This window comes from Mixophyes fleayi, chromosome 11 (genome assembly GCF_038048845.1).
Source record: "Mixophyes fleayi isolate aMixFle1 chromosome 11, aMixFle1.hap1, whole genome shotgun sequence".
In the NCBI taxonomy this organism is placed as follows: domain Eukaryota; kingdom Metazoa; phylum Chordata; class Amphibia; order Anura; family Limnodynastidae; genus Mixophyes; species Mixophyes fleayi.
In genome coordinates, this window is record NC_134412.1 from 20173335 (window position 1) to 20197495 (window position 24161).

Genomic DNA, 24161 nt, shown 5'->3' on the forward strand with positions numbered 1-24161 from the left:
TAGATCACACTATGCCAATATTATGTTCTCTGCTATTTGTAATCTATGCACTATGTCTGCTTCCTGTTGACCTCTACGGAGTACCTGGCGACAATCCACACTATAATCACACCTGCAAACGTCCTTGAAGACAGTGGGATTGTATGATGCCCACAGACAGATGGCACACAGCATAAGTAAGACCTGGAATCTCGTACCTGGGAGCATCAAAGCTGTCGTACGATCCGACCGTGTAGTGTCTAAACAAGCGCTTGGCTTTGTCACTCCGGCTTTCTGCAAGGCACAAAAAGAGCAAAAGAAGTGTTAATTAATGTTTAATTTCCTAGGATCCTGGTTAGCTCATATCTCTTTTAGTAAACAGACTAAAGCGTAAAGAACATTTCTCTTGTATTTACTAAAACATGAATGCAAGTAGTCAAATTTACTAAGAATAGTGGATCGAAGAAATAAAACAATATAAAATAAACAAAACATATTTAGTGTAAGGCCCAGTAAATCTGAAATAGATAGGATAAGAGTATATATTTATATTATTGTCCCTTCAATACAATGGAATTAGAGGTTACGCCCACCTTTAGACACCACCGATCCAAGTTAGTGTCCCCCCTAAGTATCTATAAGTGAAGGCCCTTTCCCCTGAAATTCAATTAGTTCTAACCAGGAGGTACAGAGACCACCCTTGGAGCAATTCAGAGATTCTACCACCCTGGGACTTTTAAAGGTGATGACATTAACAGCGGGAAGGATCATAGGTCCTCCCGGTTGGAGGAACATAAAATACTAGGGATTATTTTGGGCTAAAATGATGTGGTCCAGGGGAGGAACTACATCTTACATGTACCCATTAATAAGGTCATTCCAAAGGTGGAAATTCCTTTTAAGAAGATTGTTTGTAAACCTGATAACTAGATACCAGCCACATGTGTACTCCTCTACAATCTTCATAATCTTCTCTGATCAGTGAGAGGCATCCTGAAGACTAACCCATTCACAACATCACTCACAAATCACAGGTTATATTGAATGATTAGTCCTTTCATACAAAGCAATGTGTATTTCAGGTTTAATCATCATTTAGGAATACTCCACATCTTTTACTCTTGGAAACCTATGCAAGGTTGCAATGTCTATGCACCACTACAGGTCCAGGCCCCAGGGCGACAGGATAGGACACGCAACATCCTCATTAATAAGTTTAACTAAGTCAAGGTTCACAGTCATCCAAGCTGCCCCTTATTCCTAAATCACAGAGCAACTTTTGAGTGACAGTTCACTGCAAGAAGACCAATGCAACTCTTTCACCAAGGATACCATCAGAGAGAGTTATTGTGAGGGGCAAGAAAGAAATGAGAAAGGGCAGGTAAGTGATGGCACCTGGCCTGGGATCTGCTTTTTAAAATAGCCAACTGGCCTAGGGACTGTTTTTTTACATGTTTTCTTGAGTTTTGAGCGTATGTATGTATATGGATAGATAGACAGCCAGACAGATAAACACAGAAAGTTATGAATCCTCATAGAGATGAGACACAATCTTAAATACACTCTTATATAGACACATGTGGAGGACAGGGGTCTGCTTTCTATACTAGCCACAAAGAAAAGGGTCTGCTTTCTAAACTAGCCACCCAGACAGGGGTTTGCTTTTTACACTAGCCACCCAGACAGGGGTTTGCTTTTTACACTAGCCACCCAGACAGGGGTTTGCTTTTTACACTAGCCACCCAGACAGGGGTTTGCTTTTTACACTAGCCACCCAGACAAGGGTCTGCTTTCTACACTAGCCACCCAGACAAGGGTCTGCTTTCTACACTAGCCACCCAGACAAGGGTCTGCTTTCTACACTAGCCACCCAGACAAGGGTCTGCTTTCTACACTAGCCACCCAGACAAGGGTCTGCTTTCTACACTAGCCACCCAGACAAGGGTCTGCTTTCTACAATAGCCACCCAGACAAGGGTCTGCTTTCTACACTAGCCACCCAGACAAGGGTCTGCTTTCTACACCAGCCACCCAGACAAGGGTCTGCTTTCTACACCAGCCACCCAGACAAGGGTCTGCTTTCTACAATAGCCACCCAGACAAGGGTCTGCTTTCTACACTAGCCACCCAGACAAGGGTCTGATTTCTACACTAGCCACCCAGACAAGGGTCTGCTTTCTACACTAGCCACCCAGACAAGGGTCTGCTTTGTACACTAGGCACCCAGACAAGAGTCTGCTTTCTACACTAGCCACCCAGACAAGGGTCTGCTTTCTACACTAGCCACCTAGACAGTGGTTTGCTTTCAATACTAGCCACCAAGACAGGGGTCTGGTTTCTACCCATCTAGGCAGGGGTCTGCTTTCTACACACCAGCCACCCTGATAGGAGTCTGCTTTCTACACTAGCCACCTAGACAGGAATCTGGTCTGGGGCCCTGCCACTTCTCCACTCTTCTTCCTTGCCGTCCACCACAGAGTGCTAGGCAGCAGGACTTGGGTTTGATTTCTACATTATACATTTAGATTGAAAACTTATTTTATACATCAGCCACCTGGGCTAGGATCTGATTTTTCACCATCCAACTGGTCTGGAGACTACTTTGCACACTAGCCACCTAGTCCAGAGTATGCTCTTTACACTAGCCACCTGGTCGGGCTCTGCCTTTTATTCTAGCCACCTGTGTATATAGAGGTCATGTGTCACTACATCTTTGTATGGAATAGTCATTTATAAATGCAGAACAATGTGGAACAAAGCACAAAAGTCACTTCCTGTTAAGTGGCTTCAGGTGCCTGTGTATGTGCCATATACCAGTTGTACTACAGCACGATGGCGTTTATTTGGGTTAACCAAATATTTACACAGCAATGTTGGGTGGACTTAGGAGAAACATTGTCGAATTACGTCATTCTCTTCTCTCCTCAATGGAAACCTAATGAAGAGTAAAGTGGGTGGATTAAGGGGTCTACTTACTACTAAGAGCCCCGTTGCGGCCATAAATCTATTTATTTATTTTTTATCGCCTCAATTTAACAAAACAAAAAAAAAATTCTCAGCTGCCCACGGAGATACTGGCCCAGAGCACTAAGGGTTAACTCAACGCTTTGCCGGACTAGTCTTTGCAGATGTGCGCATGTGTAAGACGGCTTTCAGCTCCGCTTAGTTTAAAAAAAAAAAGTTCACTTAAAAATATTAAACTAGTTCATAAACTTTATACCTTGAAATATGCTCTATTCAATTAATAAAGCATTTTTAACGGTTTTTATTCTGTTTTTTTCCGTCCTGAGAAGGCGACAACAAAACAGGTATAATGGCAGTACAAGTACCTCCACAATAATTAAATAGGCTTTCTTATCACCAGCTATTTATATAGCGCCACTAATTCCGCAGCGCTGTACAGAGAACTCACTCACATCAGTCCCTGACCCATTTGGAGCTTACAGTCCAAATTCCCTAACATACACACACACACATAGACTAGGATCAATTTGATAGTAGCCAATTAACCTACCAATATGTTTTTGGAGTGTGGGAGGAAACCGGAGCACCCGGAGGAAACCCACGCAAACTCCACACTGATAAGGCCATGATCAGGAATCGAACTCATGACCCCAGCGCTGTGAGGCAGAAGTGTTAACCACTGAGCCACCATGCAAATGCATGGAGAAGCCAATTTAAAATGTTGACATATAAAACAAAGATCGCTCTGATATCACTTTGCTGTCATAAGTTCTACAATACATTAATACGCAAAACGTTGCACAAAGTAGGGACATTCAGGATGGTAGTGTGCGGATAGGATACCTCCGTACGAAGCTAAAAAATGTTTCGGGTGGAATAATGAGACCTAATATAAATTGCAAAAAATGTAATTTACCATTGATCCGACCAATCAGAGGGTCCCCCGATGTGTGTAACCATTAAGGCAGAATTGATCATAGTTGTCAAATCTCTTCCCCTATGCATTTCTCATTCATGAATGGGAAATTCACAAAGGAGGGGCTTTGACTAAACCAATAAGAACTGTTCGAATAGAGGACAGTTAGACACATATGGGAGGCCCACTGTATCACTGGATTCAATAACATTTTATTTTAGATAACATTTTGAAGTAGAAAAGACATAAGTGCACATTAAACATATTTAGAGGTCACACACGCTCCCCATTGGACTTGTAGTACCTGCCAATGATAATCCAAAACATTATTTATTTTCTATTTAACTTATGTGCTTACAGGAAACCCCCCACCAGTTACCTGTCCCTAAACATTGCATGTAAGTGTTGACAGCTAAAGGGTCAAGTGTAAAAAAGGATATTGCGGCCAAAGGAATTTCTTCTTAAATGATCCTAATAAATATGCAGAGATAGACGCATAGGCCGGGAACATCTTGCTAAAAGTCAATCCTATCATAACGCCGGGCGAGAGTGGAAAGAAGCCATCTTAATTGACAATGCAGCTGTTAGTAATTGATGCTAATGAGACCTAAGAGGAGAAAACTGGTAATCACAAGTTCTCTTCTCACATCTAATAAGAGAGAAATAATTCAGCCTAAAAAGGAAAGTACAAAAATGAACACTGAAAAGAGGCCGACATCCGCCAGATCTGCCGACTCGCCAGAATCTCACGCTGTGCTTATGTTATGCTCCTGTTCTTTCCCACTTAGGTTCTTTTTCCAGATTACAGCAATTGAGGCTCGCAAGAAGAATGAGTAGAGGAATTGATCTGTCTGCAGGCGGATGTTCCGTGTCATGTTCTAAATACCCACTGGGTGGGGCACTGATTAACAGGGCTGCCATGTAAATGTGTTTTCTAGACGGCCCAATCTCTTTCTGGATGCTTATTACAATAACCTAAGCTGAGTTAGGTAAAGGACGTTGCAAAAAAATTCAGCACAGGTTTTGGTCATTGGGAAATAGATGGGGAAAGCAGAGGCATTGGTAGCGTTTCACGTAATCAAGCCCCGCCTCTTCCCACTTTACTAAGGAAGTGGGCGGGATCTGGGGGGATGTTCTGCTCTTCTGGAAATCCAGGAGCACTACCCGCAAGTTTAACTTCCCAGTCTCATTTTTTGGGCTTTACACGTTAATATTTATTGGACAGGAGTATCTAACATATAAAAGGTATATCCCTATTAAACACTGCATTCGTGTATCTGAATAATGCTGCCAAGTAACATGTGTGTTGTAGCTCATACTATCTGACATGGTAATGTTACTGCCCTTATGGGTGGTATATTTACAAGCAAAAGGGGGAGGCAGGTGTAGAAGCCGGTGCTACCACCAGTAAAAGGAGTTCTGTAGAAGCCAGCCTCTATGGGCTCCTGTGTGGGGGGCCAGGGCTGATGTGCCGTTTCGCCTCATACCCAGCAGACGAAGAGGACATTTAGAAGTGGCGGTATGAAAAATATAATGGGAATGTAAGTGAATGGAATGCGATAGTTTTACAGTGAAGGCAGTAGGAGAAGTAGCGGTATGGCGTACCACCGTGTCCACCCCCACTTCTACCACTGCCCATACCCCCACGCTTGTTCCCATACCTGCTCTGTTATCCACAGAACAGGAACTCAAGACTTATAGTGGCACGCCGCTCACAACAGGAGCCGGCTGTCTGCACCGAAAATTGGCACCCGCCTTCAACACTTACCCTGTTCCTCTAGCTCGGCCTGTGTGTTTAAAGGGAAACTATTGTCCGGTAAGGGGACACATGAAATGACCGAGTCCAAATAGGTAACCCCCGTGATGTCATGGATGAGGCCGTATGCCTGCGCGTGCTCCTGTGATCACATATGTAGGTTCACGTGACGGATGCAGAAAGCACCAGTTGAATGTGCGTGATGAGCGGGCGAGCGAGATCATAGCAGGAATATAATAAAAGTAAGTGGACCTTAGGAAGTGAGCGGACTTGCAGAAAGTATTTTTGGAAGCTCTCAATATTGATAAATCAAATAAAATCTGAAAGGGATAAAATCTGATTTGTACCAGATTGTGGAGCGAATGCTGGTTACTTACAGGACAATCCTGCTGTTCAGCCCAAGAGCCAAACAACAGCAGAATTGTTTAATTTGGACACTCACATGGGTTGCCAAATTGGACAAATTTAGCTGATTGGTGCCGTGGTCCCTACTTTGTGAAAGTCCATTCCATCACCGGTCTAAACGATCCAGAAGAAGGTAAACAGACTAATGCATTAAATCTTACAAACTTTCCTTAAAAGGTAGAGTGTTCCTTTCAACTAAACCAAGATATTGACTTGAGAGGAAGGCCCTCTCAGACAAACGGCGGCCCTCTCAGACAAACGGCGGCCCTCTCAGACAAACGGCGGCCCTCGCAGACAAACGGCGGCCCTCGCAGACAAACGCCGGCCCTCGCAGACAAACGCCGGCCCTCGCAGACAAACGCCGGCCCTCGCAGACAAACGCCGGCCCTCGCAGACAAACGCCGGCCCTCGCAGACAAACGCCGGCCCTCTCAGACAAACGCCGGCATCTTGTCAGCATGAAGTAAAACTTACCAATAAAGACAGGAAGATGATAGAACAAAAAGGCAGTGTAATCTTATTCACTGTACTCTTACATTTTTGTTCCCCAAAAGACCATTATCGCTGTTACTTATTCACGGACACTGCACAAACTTGGTATAAGGATTAGAGTCCAAATTGCTGTGAAAATCTTTTGTAACCTGCCTCCACTATTGTAGCCTGTGCTATACAAAGAACGCTGCATGGGCTTTTTAAGTCTGGCCGTGCTAATTCATCACCGAGCCACATCAGAAGCAGAATGACAAATCCACTGATTAGTGAGCTGGCATCGTGCCCAGCCATTTCCTATCTTGCCACCAGTTTTATCTCCATAGACCTACCCTGCATTGTACTGCCAGTCCCATTGTTATCATGGGGACTACAGGTCATGACATCATTTGTTGAGCAAGAGAGGAGAAAAATTATTCATACTTGAAATGTAATTAATTCCAATATCCACATGGTGGCAGCAGAGTCACACTATTACTGCCTGTTGCTTTATTGTCTATTGGTAACAGAAACCACACTTTGAACAAGGACAATTTACAGGACCAGCAGCCACTGGAACTAAACTAAAGGCATAAACTCTAAAGATGCAACCAAGATTAAAGCCTACTTTTGTTTTGCATTTTAAGATTTAAAAAGTACACACATAACAGAAAAATGAGTATATACACATACAATCATTACAAAGATACTAAGCAAAGCTTTCATACTACTAATAGATATAAAATGGATGTAGACAATGTAACATATCCAATAAAATATAATATGTAGTAAAATATAATTAAATATATATATATATATATATATATATATATATATATATATATATATATATATATATATATATATATGTATATGTATTGTGGCAAGAGCCCGCTACTGCTGAAGCACACGTGAACAACTTCTTCCTTTTTATGTAGTTTTGTTGTCCGGATGGTAAATGTTTTGACACCGTACAGATTTCACAGCAATACTTGGAGACCCTAAATGCTAGCTAGACATAGCTCAGCTCTCTCAAGACCAGCCAGCTTCCCCAGCGTTGATCTCTCTGAACAAGTAACACAGTCAAGCGTTTATACATGATACTCCTCCCCCAGCCTTAGCTTGATGGGCAGGTGACACACCCACCTTCTCTTTATAAGGAAACGCCCATCCCTGCCTCTGTTTGGACTAATCAGACACACCCTGTCTGTTTGCTGAGAGGAAATCATGTAAGTTGGCAAACTTTAAACTACACATACGTTTTTACCTGGTTTAACCTCAACCTAGGTGCATAACTGTGCCAATGTTTTATTCTGTTTGTATACTTTCTCTGCCTCTTGTCAGATAAATGCCTCCCTTTGTATATATATATATATATATATATATATATATATATATATATATATATATATATATATATATATATATATATATATATATACCACCACTTCACTGACTGACCTCTACATTGTACCCCTGTCCATTCAAAAGACCTTCAGGGATCTCCCATCAAACTACAATCATTTAAGAATTGACATCAGGAATTTTTATGAATTTGGGTTTAGAGCACATGGAGTCCTTCAAAAAACGTTTTAATTCACAGTATTGTACTTACAATCAACAGTACAATTTTGTAGTTCATCTCACTTAAATTAGGAATATTCCTGAACTCCAGGTATCCCAATGGAATATTTAAGGATCCAGATCTACCTGTGTGTTTTGATTAACTTGCTGTAACGCATTGAAGCACAGGTAGATATTGGATGCGTCCAGTAAATTCAACAGATTCCGTGCAGTAAACAAAATAACTCTCTGTAGTGTCACACTGGTATTTATCAGAACTTATTTTTTTTTAGGCATTTAGCATGCAAAGAAAATGCACAAATCCTATATAGAAGGCTCTTCGTTCTAAGAATTTAGGATAGATAATAGATTCATAGAAGAGATTCCATGATTACTATTCACAGCTACATATATATTTCTAAGTAAGTATTTAAAAAAATATTACTAAACAGAGCCAATTGTGGATCTGTTTATGGAGAGCAGTCACTGTGTTAATTTTATTAGAACCTTAGAATTCTATCCAGCTTAGAGTACTTGTCTTGTACCCCATCAGTTGCCCAATAAATAAACTCTCCTGCTAATAAGAACTTCACGTTACCTTGTTTTCCATCCTGGGGTTTTGTGGCAATTTCCTCCACGCAGTCTGATGGGAACCAACCGGTGCGACCTCTGGCGTTTCCTTCCCAAAATCCTCCTTCTCCCACGCTCAGAACTGTAACACATTGACATTGTATGTTACACTTACAAGACAGTAACAAGGTACACAACAAATTTTCAGCGACATTCAGCAACAATGTAAAACACAGTGGGCCTGAATAAGAGTTGGACAGGAGTTCGTTAGCAGCAGGTAATAATAAAGAGATGGGTTTTCAAAGAGCATCTAAAGATTTGAAGGCTGTAGGAAAGTCTGATTGAGCGTGGTAGGGAATTCCATAAGTGGGGAGCAGCACGGGAGAAGTCTTGTGGGTGGGAGTGAGAGGTGGTTACCAGAGACGAGACAAGTCGCAGGTCAGAGGTAGATCTAAGAGGGCGGGAGGGAAAGTATTTTGATATGAGATTTGAGATGTATGCAGGGGTAGTGTTGTTGAGGGCTTTGTAGGTAAGGGTGAGTCATTTGAATTTGATTCTGGAGGACACAGGGAGCCAGTGTAGGTATTTGCAAAGTGGTGCAGCAGATGTGGAGTGGTGAGAGAGGTAGATCAGTCTTGCGCAGCATTTAGGATGGATTCAAGTGTGGATATATGGGTGTCAGGAATGCCAGATAGCAGGAGGTTGCAATAGTCAAGACGGGAGATGATGAGAGAATGGATAAGAGTTTTGGTAGCATGTTGAGTAAGACAAGGGCGTATTCTGGCAATGTTTTTAAGGTGGAGTCGACAGAACTGGGAGAGAGTCAGGATGTGAAGAATAAAGCAGAGGGTGGAGTCAAGTGTGACACCAAGGCAGCGGGCTTGGGTGACAGAGGAAATTGTGGTGTTATTGACAGTGAGGATGATTGAGGGCAGGTGGTGACTCTGACAGGAGGGAGGATCATAAGTCCTGTTTTGGATATGTTGAGCTTTAGGTAGCGTTGGGACATCCATGTGGAGATAGCAGAAAGACAGTTGGTTACATGAGATAGTACAGAAGGGGAGAGGTCAGGGAAAGAGATATAGATTTGGGTGGCATCAGCGTAGAGGTGATATTGGAGGCAGAATGAGCAAATTTAACATTTGCCTAAGATACAGTCTGTAATTTGTATTTTTCACTGCTAGATTTTGAATTCCGATCATTGTTTATAAAATCATGTTGTTTTTCTTCAATGACAGAAATTATGCATTATTGACGTCATTGGAATCATTTATTGGACCCAATTCTACATCTATATATAATTGTTATTTATTACATCAATTACATAAACAAAATAAGGACATTACCACATTATTAATATTGATTTTTTTTTCTGTATGGATGTAATCATGATATTAAAGTCACTTGGATACAATATTGTTTTAATTATGTTATGAAGAAAAGTCATGAAAATGTTATATATTTATATGATATGTTTTCTTTATTGCTTATAACACAAGGTCTCCAGAAAATATTTATGCTATAGTCACAGTACATAAATACTTAATATTAATATATCTTATATATCCAGTTCTTGATTAACCTGTCAAATTAATAGTGAGCGCTCCTATCTATTATTTTAAGCAAATAAAGAACGGAATGGGCATTGGTGTAAATAGCCTAAGGAAAAGTATGAAAAGTGTGCAGGGAATTAAAGAAGATATGTAGGAACAGCAACATACAGTACATAGTGAGTATATAATAAAAGCATTAATACACAATCAGCGTGCAAGGAATGTATTTGTTTCTTGGTGTATTGGGAATAGCTCCAAATGTCTGAATATAATAAAAAATAACCCCCAGATATATTGATTAGCGTATTCTCAAGAAAGTCGTAAAAATGCCTGAAATAGCGAAGTGATTAATATTGTGGGCAATTGAAAAGTTAGCAATAGTGAAAAGGACAAGTTAAAGTAGATGTTAAGTGCTGAGGATAATCAGAAAGGACCTGATTCAACAAGGAAAGTTAAGCAAAAAATTGAGTAAGTTTTCTTTCTCAAGTTTTCTGGACAAAACCATGTTACAATGCAAGGGGTGGAAAATAGTTTATTATTTTGCACATAAGGAAAATACTGGCTGTTTTTTTATGCAGCACACAGATACTTGATAGCTTATTTGTAGACTGAAATGTAAAGTTGATCTAGGATATGCCCTACCCCAAATATAAATCTGCCATCACATTTTAAATTTACCTCCCCCTCCAATGCAACATGGTTTGGCCTTACTTACTTTTGCTTAACTTTACTTAATGAATCAGGCCCAAAGTCTTGTAGCTCTTAATCCCATTGTTGCTGAGTTGTGGTAGTTGCTGAATGGGAAGAACCTTTTCCCTTACTGTAGCTTTTCCGTTATCTTACTAAATATAGGCTGATAGGTTAACACAACAATGAACGGCCTGACAATGATGACTTTGCAAAATAATTCACAGCAGATATCATCACAAAGTGTAAAATAACTATGGGTGACCTGATCTGTGGCATTACAATCATACCGCCCAACATTTTAGTGCCCAGCATAGGGAGGGGTCTCTGTGGAGGCGTGGTCAAGTTACGATGGGGGTGTGGTCACTCCCCAGAGGGCTGACTAGAGCTCTAGACTGCCCCTTAGATACCTCCCTTCCCCTCCTAACCCTGCAGCATGCCCCGTAGCAGGTGCGCTCCCCCCTGTTCGCCATTAAGCAGCCGTGAACAAAAGATGTCGCCCAATGTTCCCAACCACGGGACAAACATGCCCGTGGTCTGAACATGGGGACATTGGGACTGTCTTTACCTCATGTGTTACATTTATATATTTTAATGTACAATTTGCTATCTTTGGACCTATAAATGCACTTTCCTGTATAAAGTGCCTAGATGGTACAAACTGCATCTCATTTTAAACATCGGCCAATGCGCCATTATCACCACTTCGGAGGATGTGTAAATGCGCGATGGGTTTGCACAAACTCCACCCCTTAATGCTCATTTAAATATTTTATCCAACAACCTAAAATGTTGTTTTAGCATTTGGGCGCAGAGTGAGGAATATTCCTGCCTCTACCCTGCCTCCCGCATATCCCCCTATACCGATTATTGGGGTAAAGGTTTGCGTCTCTGCAGGTGATACCGTGATGCGCTTGGCCGTGCGCTTACAACACAGACAGCCGTAAGCTCACAGCGTATGAGGTCACATAACAGGGCTGCAGATAAGTAGTGATTTATACAGTTTCTCTACCCAAAGAGATTAATACTTCTTCCGTATCAATTCATACTGTGTATAGCGATATGTAACATAACAATCTAATGACCTGTAAATGTATAATGGTGCTGGTGGTCCAATCTATTTTGTGTTATCGCATTGTCCATTATCACTGTATGTATAATGGGGATATGTTTGCTTTGTGGTATGAATGGGAAAGATTCCTATGTTTGACTATTTCCTTTTCCCAAGGATACGTCTTACACGGTCAGTTCAAATCTGCCACTGTCAATTGTCTTCTCAGTTTCTCATTAATCGTCACCTACATCTGTCCATTTCCTCTGGTCAATGCAATCTAGAGTTACAGCCCTATTTACAGTGGAAACACCTATGTGGAATAAGATAGGTCGCGTGAATGTAAGACGGGTCTAATGAATGTAAGACGGGTCTGGTGAATGTAAGACGGGTCTGGTGAATGTAAGACGGGTCTGGTGAATGTAAGACGGGTCTGGTGAATGTAAAACGGGTCTGGTGAATGTAAGACAGGCCTGGTGAATGTAAGACAGGCCTGGTGAATGTAAGACGGGCCTGGTGAATGTAAGACGGGCCTGGTGAATGTAAGACAGGCCTGGTGAATATAGTATAGGTCCAGTGTACTGGTTCAGCCCAGAAAAGACGATGCCTGTACTGTGTGGAGATGACAGGTCCTCTCTATGCTGTTACATGTATGTCATCACTCTGTAGCAGCTATGATGGACTGGAGGACAACCTAGGGGGTATGACACTGGTTATAAGCATCAATTGTTTGCATTTGTTAATGCCAAGGTAAGCACGATGCAGGAGGCTTGGCTAAGAGCAACTTATAGAACACTTGCAACGTATAATTGCAAACTTTGCTCAACACACTTTCATTCATGCAATCTGGTAATAAATCCCATTTAAGACATCAATGTCTTCCTTATACAGATTATCCCAGGATTACAGTACGCTGTGCTGACCTATACATTAATACCAAGCAGAATCTCATCACTTCTCTTTCGCTATGAACACGTTTTACTGTTTGCTCAAAGCATTTGCGGGTTTATAGGTTACAAACCGCTTGGGAGTTCTACGGACTATTCCTTGGATGGGGGATGCTGATCTTTTTCAGAGCATATCATATGCAGAGACTACAGACGCAGAACTCTGTCACTGGAAATAATTTATTCCAGGAACGCCATTCTTGTTTCTTCTGCATTACTTGCATCACTGAATAGCATATGGCAGACGCACGGTATGGTACCGACACAGTACAGCTGTCATTCGGATAGCATTGCTATGACTTGTTAGAGCTACAATAGCTGGGAGGGCGAGAGAGTAGGCTGTTTATTTTCCCTGCAGTTTTACTAGGTGTGATACCGATTTGCTATTACACCAGTATAATTGCCCATATTAATCATACATTTTAACAGTCCCTTAAAGAAAAAATACATCTTATTTATGGTCGGAGTTTACATTAGGCACAGCTGGGTGATGCCTCCAAGCTGCAGTGCCCGAGAGACAATTATTTCCCGTACATCACATCAACAACAACTGATGTGTGGGGGGACGGTAAATTCTCCAGGGGTGAGATAATATGATAAACTCCCTGGATCAATCACAGACATAAAATTCTCCACTAATTTTAGCTACAGATAATATGCAAGAAAAGCATCCAATACATTTTAAACTATGTACGTGAAATTTTAATCCCCCCCCATGTGTTTTATGGAATCTCACAGCTTTACCACCCTTACAGTAAAGAACCCTTTCCTTTGCTGAAGGTGAAACTGTCTTTTTTTTCCCATTGACAACTGATAATGCTGAGTAGAGATAGTTAAAAATTGTTCTGTGGAATATTGACCTCATTTCACAATTGGCTTCAAGCATTCACGCGTTTCGCCAGCTACGTTTGGCTTTAGGGGCTCCTGGTCCTACCCCAAACCCACCACACAGTAGAATGAATTCACAGTCTTCGTTCCCAGCTCGATTGCAAAGATTATTAATTTGGCAAATTTACACTCACAGTCCAAAATGAAATTCTGTGAAACGGTAAAGAAAAAGATAAAGATAGATATGTCTGAACTTCACTCCTCTGCGAAACAGCCCAGAGTTGTACAACACGTTTATACCTGTGATGAGCAAGTAAGTGTAACATAGAGATGTTCTAATGCAGGCCTGTCCAACCTGCGGCCCTCCAGATGTTGTGAAACTACAAGTCCCAGCATGCCCTTCCAGCTATTAACAGGTTGTCTACTGGCAAAGCATGCTGGGGATTGTAGTTTCACAACATCTGGAGGGCCGCAGGTTGGACAGGCCTGTTCTAATGGATTTACTGGGCCACATTTATAAAGTAAAACATTATACCTCACACACAATATTAATTTCTGTGTGCAGCAAATTTAAGTAGGCTAATCCTTTCTCAAATTGCAATATAGAGGTAGGTGGAGCTGACAACTGCACTATGAAGACGGTTGTCAACGCCAATACGATCAGGGTAGACGATTCCTGTAAACAAGGTCAGGCGTTGTATGCCAATGTTTTTCCAGTCTGTATGACTAACTCTGTAACTACAGTGTCTGCACCTCTTGTACCCGAGGGGACAATTATAATAAGAGAGATATTGTATTTTCTTTAATGACTAAATCGGGGCTTGTGCCCTGTCATACAGTGGAACACAGCGATATCTCTGCAGTGATGTACAATAGGCTGTAAGAGTTTGCTCATACCATGGGAACAGAGGATAATTAGACGCATTGAGAGACTTTAATACGTGTTCATAGCCGACACTTACTATAAATGTGCATTAACTCCACAGCTCCAGAAAGGGCAGACAATAGTCAGTAGCAGATGTGTTAACATCATATGTCCGTATCTATGTACAACAAGTCGATCTATACAATTGGGTCAGGTTCTGTTTTACAGATATATGTGAGTGTTACTTAGCTAGTGTGAATTCAGCTTGTGTTGTAGGTATAGTGGTCTTTTACCTGCATCAGAGATCCTGCACATAATTCATATTATGGGAGGTAAAGTGTTAGCAGGTCTGCCAGTAGGAGGCAGTGTTTCACAGAATTTTAGATGCATGTTTTCCAGCTCTTTTTAAACCCATACTGAATAATGTTGTATGCCCTTGGCACAAAGATAACACACCAGAGGTGTACCTATGTCTAATGACCATATGACTAAAGCTGGGTACACACTACAGAAATTTCGACCAACTTTTTATGCCGAGCGATTTTACATGTGATCGATGGTCCGATCGCTCGGTCCATGGACTGCATACACACTAGCCTTGTTTAGGACGATAAAGGGAAGAGCGGACGTCCCTTTAGCGACTTTTTACAGCCATGTTGTCGTGAGCAATGACTAATTTCGTACTCACTGTTGTGGATCGGTGGGAAGTTTATACACACTACACAATGGAAATGAGATTGGAACGAAAATATTAAACGGTACGACCAACCAAATGAGGCGACAATCATCCATTTGGGCAGACTTTCGACCATCGTGTCACTGCACACACTGACCCGACTTTTGAACGAGCGGTCGTATGTCGGCTGATTTAGCCGATTATTGGATGAAAACTGTGTAGTGTGTACCCAGCTTAAGAGACATGGACTTTCTGTACAATTTAATTTATTATAACAATGCACATGCGGTGGTATAATGGTATATAACACAGCTACAGTGATAGCAGCCTAAATAGACATTCATAAACAATATCCCATATGTGCATATATAGCATCTTATGAAGATCTTAAATAGTTCAGTACTTTAGACTTAGATATATATCAGTATTGATGAAAAAAGTCCGGGTACATAAATGTCAAGTGGTGTAACATAAGCCTCAATTTCCTGCTGATAGTTTAGCAAAAAGATGTTAGGGAATTTAGACTGTAAGCTCCAATGGGGCAGGGACTGATGTGAGTGAGATCTCTGTACAGCGCTGCGGAATTAGTGGCGCTATATAAATAAATGGTGATGATGATAATTACCAATGGAAGGTTGGAGCTCCTTTTCGTATACCCCTTTGCCCCTCACGGTAGCATCACCACATATTCACCTACAGGGAGCTCAGATTCTCAAAATTCCTATTGCTTTAACCCATATTTGCTTACTTTCCCGGGAGCGTAAGGAAGTATGATTTAACCTCTCAAGTAGACACAGGCAAAAGAGCCACTGCTGTCAATCAGTCAAAACACGTCTTATATACAGGCATGTACGGTGTTTTCAAGCCTCTGCTTACAGAAGAACATTGTGACAAACGCTTTGCAAAACGAAATACAATAAGTGGAAATTACATATAAGAGACATCTATTCTTGCTTTTAAAAATGATAAATGACTAGGGCTGGGAAGGCATGCTGGGACTCACAGTCCCACACCAGCTGGTCAGCCATCGTGTGCACAGCTGGAACTTAGACATATTTAAACATTGTATTTGAAATGAATATAGAGCTCAGTGTGACGATATGTAAAAACTAAGCTGGTCTCATACCTAAAACGTGCTTTGTTCAAATGCCTATCAAGTGTCTACGGCTGATATTTGTGTGTATATCGGCCACGTACGCAGTAAGGCAGCTCACATTTGCAGAAATACTTAAAGTGTAAGTTCTTATAGGGCTCCCACTTCTTATGTCTCAAGTAACGTTCTGTATTTTCATCGATGTACATTATACAACCCCAGGGAACATAGCTGGATCAGTCATTATACAAACCAGGCTCAAACCTAAGGCCCAGTGGGCACTGAAGGCCCAGCTTACTGTAACCCATTTTTAGGTTTTGGTTTTTTCTTTGTGAAACGAGGGGGGAAGTGGACCCAAACCAATATATTGCCTAGGGTCCCGTGAGGTCTTAATCTGGCTCGCCGGGGAATGAGTTTATGGGCAGCACGGTGGCTCAGTGGTTAGCACTTCTGCCTCACAGCACTGGGGTCATGAGTTTGATTCTTAACCATGGCCTTATCTGTGTGGAGTTTGTATGTTCTCCCCATGTTTACGTGGGTTTCCTCTGGGTGCTCCGGTTTCCTCCCACACTCCAACAAACATACTGGTAGGTTAATTGGCCGTTATCAAATTGACCTTAGTCTCTCTGTCTGTGTGTGTATTAGGGAATTTAGACTGTAAGCTCCAATGGGGCAGGGACTGATGTGAGCGAGTTCTCTGTACAGCTTTGCGGTATTAGTGGCGCTATATAAATAGATGATGATGATGATGATGTGTTGGCGCTTCAGAAAAATCCCTGTGTTTTTATCAAACATTTCTAGAAAGATGAAGTGTAAATAAAAACCTTGATGACGTACACTCACTTGGTTTTGTACCAGTTGGCCTAGATGTTTCGCCCGACACACACCAAGGTGCCTGTCTCCGCAGGCTAGAAGCTTGCAGAGGTTGCAGAGAGGTGACACTGTGCAAACGTCACATCAATGCCCAACATCCTGCCATGCAGGGACCACCCCTTTCAATGAAACATTTCCATTGATGCCATCTAAAATACTGCTCGCTTTAGGGGGACATTTAGAGGACGTTTGAGACTGTCTATGTTACAGGTGGCACTATTGTGTGTTTGAAACTTTGTTTTACTGCAGACATACTGGCCCTAAGTCATTAAGGAAAGAAAGGCAAAAAAAAGGAGTAAATGTTCTCCGGGACAAACCATGTTACAATGCAAGGGGTGCACATTAGTTTATTATTATGCACATAAGTTAAATACTGGCTGTTTATTCGTTTAGCACACAAATACAGCTTTTTTTTTTACACTGAAATTTAAAGTTCATCTAGGACATGCCCCACCCCAACTATAGATCTCTCCCCACATTTTACATATACCCCCCCCCTTCCAATGCAACATGGTTTTGCCCAGGTGTAAAGTTACTCCTTTTTTATGCTTTGCTCTCCTTAATGACTGAGGGCCAGGGTGCCTGGATCCATCCATTTGTGTAGCGTATCTTGCATTAAATAGCTCTTCACATGGACATTTTGCCAATGAGCGTAATTTATGTCTGATTATAAATTACACCTATGACTTGAGAGGCAGAATGGGGGAGGGAGGGGACGGACCAACACAGCCCACGTACACTAAGGCCCACGTACACTAAGGCCGACCCGATGCAGATGCGGATGATCCAAGTCCTGTGTTTGTCTTTGAATTAAAAAATTACACGTATATGTGCACGGGATAGCACAGAACATGTGTATGCAAATAAGATATACTATTAAACACATCGTAAGTACAGTATGCATTGAAATCATCGTTATTTATGTAATTAACGTAAAAAAATATATATATTTGAAAATGAAAATTATTATACTGATTGCAGTTGTTATTTTATTTCATGATCGAATAAAGGTTTTATGTGTCCTGGTGGCATTTGATATTGCACATAGTCCTATACCATACCTACCAACTGTGCTTTACAGTGCTAGACAGCCCTCTGGGGAAAGGGGGGTGACCACGCCTCCAAAGTTATGTGGCCACGCCCCCTGTCCCAGTGCAGTAGGTATCATATACAGCAGTCTGTTAACTTATAGCAAGTACTGTTTAGGCCAGGGGTAGGCAACCTGCGGCTCTCCAGGTGTTGTGAAACTACAAGTCCCAGCATGCTTTGCCAATAGATAACCAGCAGATAGGTGGCAAGGCATGCTGGGATTTGCAGTTTCCCAACACCTGGAGAGCCGCAGGTTGCCTACCCCTGGTTTAGGCAGAGTGTACTTACACCAAGATTCAAATGACAAGGTATGTTGCCACTTGCCAATCAAATATTGCCTTATTGTCATAGCAGCTGTCCATCAAGCCTATTTAAGGCACATTTGGGTGTGGCTCACAAGCCAGCCCATGCTAGATGTAAACCCCTATACCTGGGAGGTGAGTGCATCTGATTATAACTGCATTTTAATGGTGTTTAAAGCATATAGGTCAGTGCAGGACCTGCATATAATGAGGTGCCCTTGACGCTGGGATGCAGACTTAAATGTTTTGATCAAAATATGAACTAATACCTCATGTTTTCATTTTGCTAGATAAACACAGATATGCAGTGTAAAGGATAAGCGCTGACAACAACTGTCTTTTTGTCTTGAGATAACTTGGTTTTCAATACGATTGGAACTATGCACAAGTTCCTTGCTCTTTTTAAACACGCAACTTACATGCATTCAGAAACTAATCAGGCCCAGTGTGCTTAGAAATAGGCTTCCCCAAAATACAACTGGATAGTACAAGATACATCACAGGGGCAAACGCAGGATTTGTAGAGGGGGGTTCCACCCACCATTGGGTGTGGCCAGCATGCATGGGGGCGTAGCTATAATATTAGACAGTGCTTGGCTGCTCTCCAACTCTTCCTATCCCCATAATATACATGGGCAATGCTCCGTGCACTACTGTTAGGTGCACGCAGCTCTCCCTTTTCACGCAGAGCCGTGTGAAGCGGGAGCAGGGTCCAGCCACCTCAATTATACAGTGCCCCAGGCTTAGAGGGGGGTTTCCAGGCACTAGGAAACCCCCCTCGGTTTGCCTATGCACCACATTAAAAGTACAGTACAAACCCCTATATCCATCAGCTGATATACAAGGAAAGCATGGGGGGGGAGACACACAGCTGGGCACTGTAGTGAAAGATGTCATATGCGTTTGTTACCTTTGACCTTTTCTCCTTTGCTGAGAGATATTTCCCCTTCTCCTTGGGACTGGTAAGGTTTTATGGCCACAAACGTACGACCCGGCACTGCCGAATACAGCTTACGTTTCATGCGGTGATTCACAGTCCCACCAGCAGGGGTCTCTTTGGAAGAACCGCTGGAACTGAAGAAGACAAGTGATATTATCATGACGCTTATTTCTGTATATTATATATTAATGGTCATCAGGATGAATTGTACACACAAGGAATGACTACACAATAGATCTGATTTGCAACATATTTGGTGTGTAGAGCGCATACAGATGGAGCTATTCTCATTAATAATGGTTCGGCCCACAGTATGGCTCCCCCCCGTTCGGTGTAGTGGACAGGTCCACTTTACAAAAAGCAGTGGCCATAGGCTCCTACCAGCTGACCCAGTTTTCTGGTATCAAAATTATCGTAGCCCTTAACTTGTGAACAGTAATGGGCTTATTGGCCAGGACTGTTATGAGACAACATTGTACAAATCTTAAAGGTAAGAGGGATAGAAGAAGACGCGTCACTGGAAACGCGTGGCTACCTCTGAACCCTACTTCTGCTGGGTTATCAGAAAAGCACTGGCGGTTGCCTAGCAACGCCCACACACTACATGGAGAATTATGCACCTTGTACAGGAAAAGACACGTTAGGGGGGCACTGATGGTATTTGGAGGCGGCACCTAACCACTGCCTCAGGCTGCATTATACTGCCAAACCAACCAATCACATATTAGCTGTGGTCAGCATCTTGCCATTAAATATCCATTGTAATTGTAGCCTAATACATAACAGAGTCCTGCAGCACACATTGTTTTCCTTCCTCAGTTGTAGCTATGCCAGAAAACATTGCCTCACTCTGCATTACCTCAGATGACTGCAGTGGGGGTCAGACAAGCTGCCAGGTGTTCTAAGGCCCAAAAATCTGCATTATGCTACAGTAACAAGATTTTCCAATGTCGTTATAAGAATCTAAACATGAAAAAAATCAAACCATCATTCAATAAAACTGCCAATCCTGAGACGCTGAACATTGCTCAGTGGCCTGTGGCGGAAAAGATTGTGTGTAGCTTAGCCTTATTTCACATCACATAATACTTTATAAAAAGAAATTAAGCTCCATCAGTAGTAGCGATGGGCATAAAGTATATGGCTACTTAGAGGAGGTGTACGTGTGGTCCCCACTAATTAGAATTTATTTTACTTTTTAAGGTGTGCTAGTGACTGAGCACAGTTTCGTTATCAATCTTCACTTCCCGTAAATCCTTAAGTACCCAGTGTGGATGAGGATAGAACAATCTGCAGCCAATCAGATCATCGGAATGTTCACATCAACACCGAGTAGTTTACGAGATAACTGTGCTGATATTGTGGGAGGCAGTGACCTCTCCAATCGTGTGGTTAAGTGAGGGCAGGGCTGCATGTGACAGTGAAATGATGGAAGGGAAATAGATGCGGGAAGTCACAGACTGTGAATTATATAGTAGAAGAAGCAGAGTCCAGCAACAGTACTATTTAGTGATGTCAGGCTCCAGGCAAACCGGTGCAGGAAGATTGTGGTGTCAAACGCAGCTATATATGAAACACAGTTCACACATCACACTTGGTAAAGTGTGTTTAAAAGATTTCAACTAGCACGGTACAAATTAATTAGCCTAGGCAAAACGGGCAAACATGATTAGTGGTCTGGTCCACTTACCCACTTGACAAGCTAGTCAAAGATTAACCAACATGGACATAAATAACTCGCACAGAACATTTCCATTAATAGCTCTTCACAGAAGATGGTTTGGAGAAAAGATGGTTCTCTCATGGATGTTAGGACATCATGTAATCAAGAATATCAATCATAAGCGTACCTGGGACGTCCACGTGGTTGTTTCTTAGACTCCTCTGTGTGGCTACTTCGTGAAGGTGACCGGCTTCGAGCCCCGCGCGGGCTACTGGAGCTTCGCAGAGTTCCCCCTGAGGCCTTTTGTCCCTGTAGAGTGACAGTGTTGGCAGTGGAAGCGGAGAAGACCATCCAGTCAGGCAGTGATAGGCTGTTATCACTGTTGGCACGAAGGAGGACATGGGGGACAGAGAGAGCTTTTCCCCCTCCCTACGATGGACAGCGTAGAAGGAGATTCCTGGAAGGGAACTGGAGAACAAAATAAAATGTATCAATGAATATTGTTTGTAAAGATCCATGAAATTTTGACGTTTGCAGAAGAAATGTCAGCAATGCGTTGATTTGGCAGCACGGTGGCTCAGTGGTTAGCACTTCTGCCTCATAGTGCTGGGGTCATAAGTTCAATTCCCGACCATACCCTTATCTGTGTGGAGTTTGTATGTTCTCCCCGTGTTTGCGTGGGTTTCCTCCGGGTGCTCCGGTTTCCTCCCCAAGCCAAAAAAACATACTGGTAGGTTAATTGGCTGCTATAAAAATTGGCCCTAGTCTCTCTCTCTGTCTATGTATATTAGGAATGTAGACTGTAAGCTCCAATGGGGCAGGGACTGATGTGAGTGAGGTCTCTGTACAGCGCTGTGGAGTCAGTGGTGCTATATAAATAAATGGTGATGATAATGATGATGATGATGATAGGAGCTGATCATCATAGGTAAGCGAGTGTTACCTTTTCCTTTATTACTATTATCTGTTATTTATAGGGCGCCATAAGGATTCTGCAGCGCCATACGTAGGGGGTTAGAACATACAACAAAATGACACAAGTACATACAATAATGAGTACAGATGAGCAAAAAATAAATGTATGGATGCAATTAACAGAACAAATCGCATGGGATACCAACACAATTTAGCAGAAGACAAAACAGGGACAGAGAGGAGGACAGAGAGTGAGCAGACATGAGACACGGGGGACAGGCATGAAATATGGGGTACAGGCACATGACACGGGTACAGGCACATGACACGGGGTACAGGCACGAGATACGGGGTACAGGCACGAGATACGGGTACAGGCACATAACACGGGGAACAGGCACATAACACGGGGAACAGGCACATAACACGGGGAACAGGCATGAGATATGGGGTACAGACATATTACACGGGGTGCAGGCATATAACACGGGGTACAGGCATATAACACGGGGTACAGGCATATAACACGGGGTACAGGCATATAACACGGGGTACAGGCATATAACACGGGGTACAGGCATATAACACGGGGTACAGGCATATAGCACGGGGTACAGGCATATAACACGGGGTACAGGCATATAACACGGGGTACAGGCATATAACACGGGGAACAGGCATATAACACGGGGTACAGACATATAACGGGGTACAGGCATATAACGGGGGTACAGGCATATAGCACGGGGTACAGGCATATAGCACGGGGTACAGGCATATAACACAGGGTACAGGCATATAGCACAGGGTACAGGCATATAGCACGGGGTACAGGCATATAACACGGGGTACAGGCATATAACACGGGGTACAGGCATATAACACGGGGTACAGGCATATAACACGGGGTACAGGCATATAACACGGGGAGCAGGCATATAACACAGGGTGCAGGCATATAACACGGGGTACAGGCATATAACACGGGGGTACAGGCATATAGCACGGGGTACAGGCATATAGCACGGGGTACAGGAATATAACACGGGGTACAGGCATATAGCACAGGGTACAAGCATATAGCACAGGGTACAGGCTTATAACACGGGTACAGGCATATAACACAGGGTACAGGCATATAACACAGGGTACAGGCATATAACACGGGGTACAGGCATATAACACGGGGTACAGGCATATAACACAGGGTACAGGCATATAACACGGGGTACAGGCATATAACACGGGGTACAGGCATATAACACGGGGTACAGGCATATAACATGGGGTACAGGCATATAACATGGGGTACAGGCATGAGACAAAGCGTAGACGACGCTGTCCATGATTGGGAAATGAAGACAAAAGAAGTAAATAGGAACAATATGAATAGTGGAAATAACTATGGGGCAGAGGTCTGCAAGATACCAAAGCCATGATGTAGGGAGGTCTAGATGGGGCCATAATGGTATTGAGGCATAGGTGGTACAGAGTCCTGGAGGGTCCTCATGGGGCAGAGGCCTGTTTGGACACATCCAAGACGGCGCGGGAGCCATGATGGTATCTGGACTTTTAAAAAAACACAGTTGCACAGATGAGACGTTACAATGAGATGAGGTTCAGATTAGGGGAGGGTGAGAGTTGTAGCAGCTGAAATACATACCTTTAAAAATACATTGTAATGACGAGAGGGCTTGGGAGGCTTCAGCTCAAACACACACTGCCATGTTGTATGGAAAAACCCCCAGTGTGAAGTGGCCGCACCCTCTTTTTGCCAGAGGCCTGACTGTATCCTAATTTGGACTTTGTGCATAGGAAGACTGTATTGCCCATAACAAACAATCAGATATTAGCTGTCAATTTTGCACTACAATGGAGAAAATGAAAGCAGAGATCTGATTGGCTGCTATTGGCAACACCAAACTTTCCCTATGTACCAGATTGCCTGAATGGCCGTCATTGTATGCAATATGTTTGTCCCCCACAAACTGTCCCCTGAAGCATGTATCATTGATCCCCAGTTGAATCTGACACAAGCCCCTATTAATAGATTCTTGTAA

At 42.6% G+C, this 24161-nt stretch overlaps 1 protein-coding gene across 1 annotated transcript in view; it reads right to left on the reverse strand.

Annotated features, from left to right (window-relative positions):
* The window catches only part of SHANK1 (SH3 and multiple ankyrin repeat domains 1), a 394846-nt gene that overhangs the window by 135489 nt on the left and 235196 nt on the right, over positions 1 to 24161 (reverse strand). Inside the window, exons 10-13 of the mRNA XM_075190961.1 lie at positions 21374 to 21615; positions 19494 to 19657; positions 8648 to 8761; positions 198 to 273 (exon numbers count right to left, since the gene is read on the reverse strand). Of these exons, the coding sequence (XP_075047062.1) occupies positions 198 to 273; positions 8648 to 8761; positions 19494 to 19657; positions 21374 to 21615 (596 nt within the window). The remainder of the gene's footprint in view (positions 1 to 197; positions 274 to 8647; positions 8762 to 19493; positions 19658 to 21373; positions 21616 to 24161) is intronic.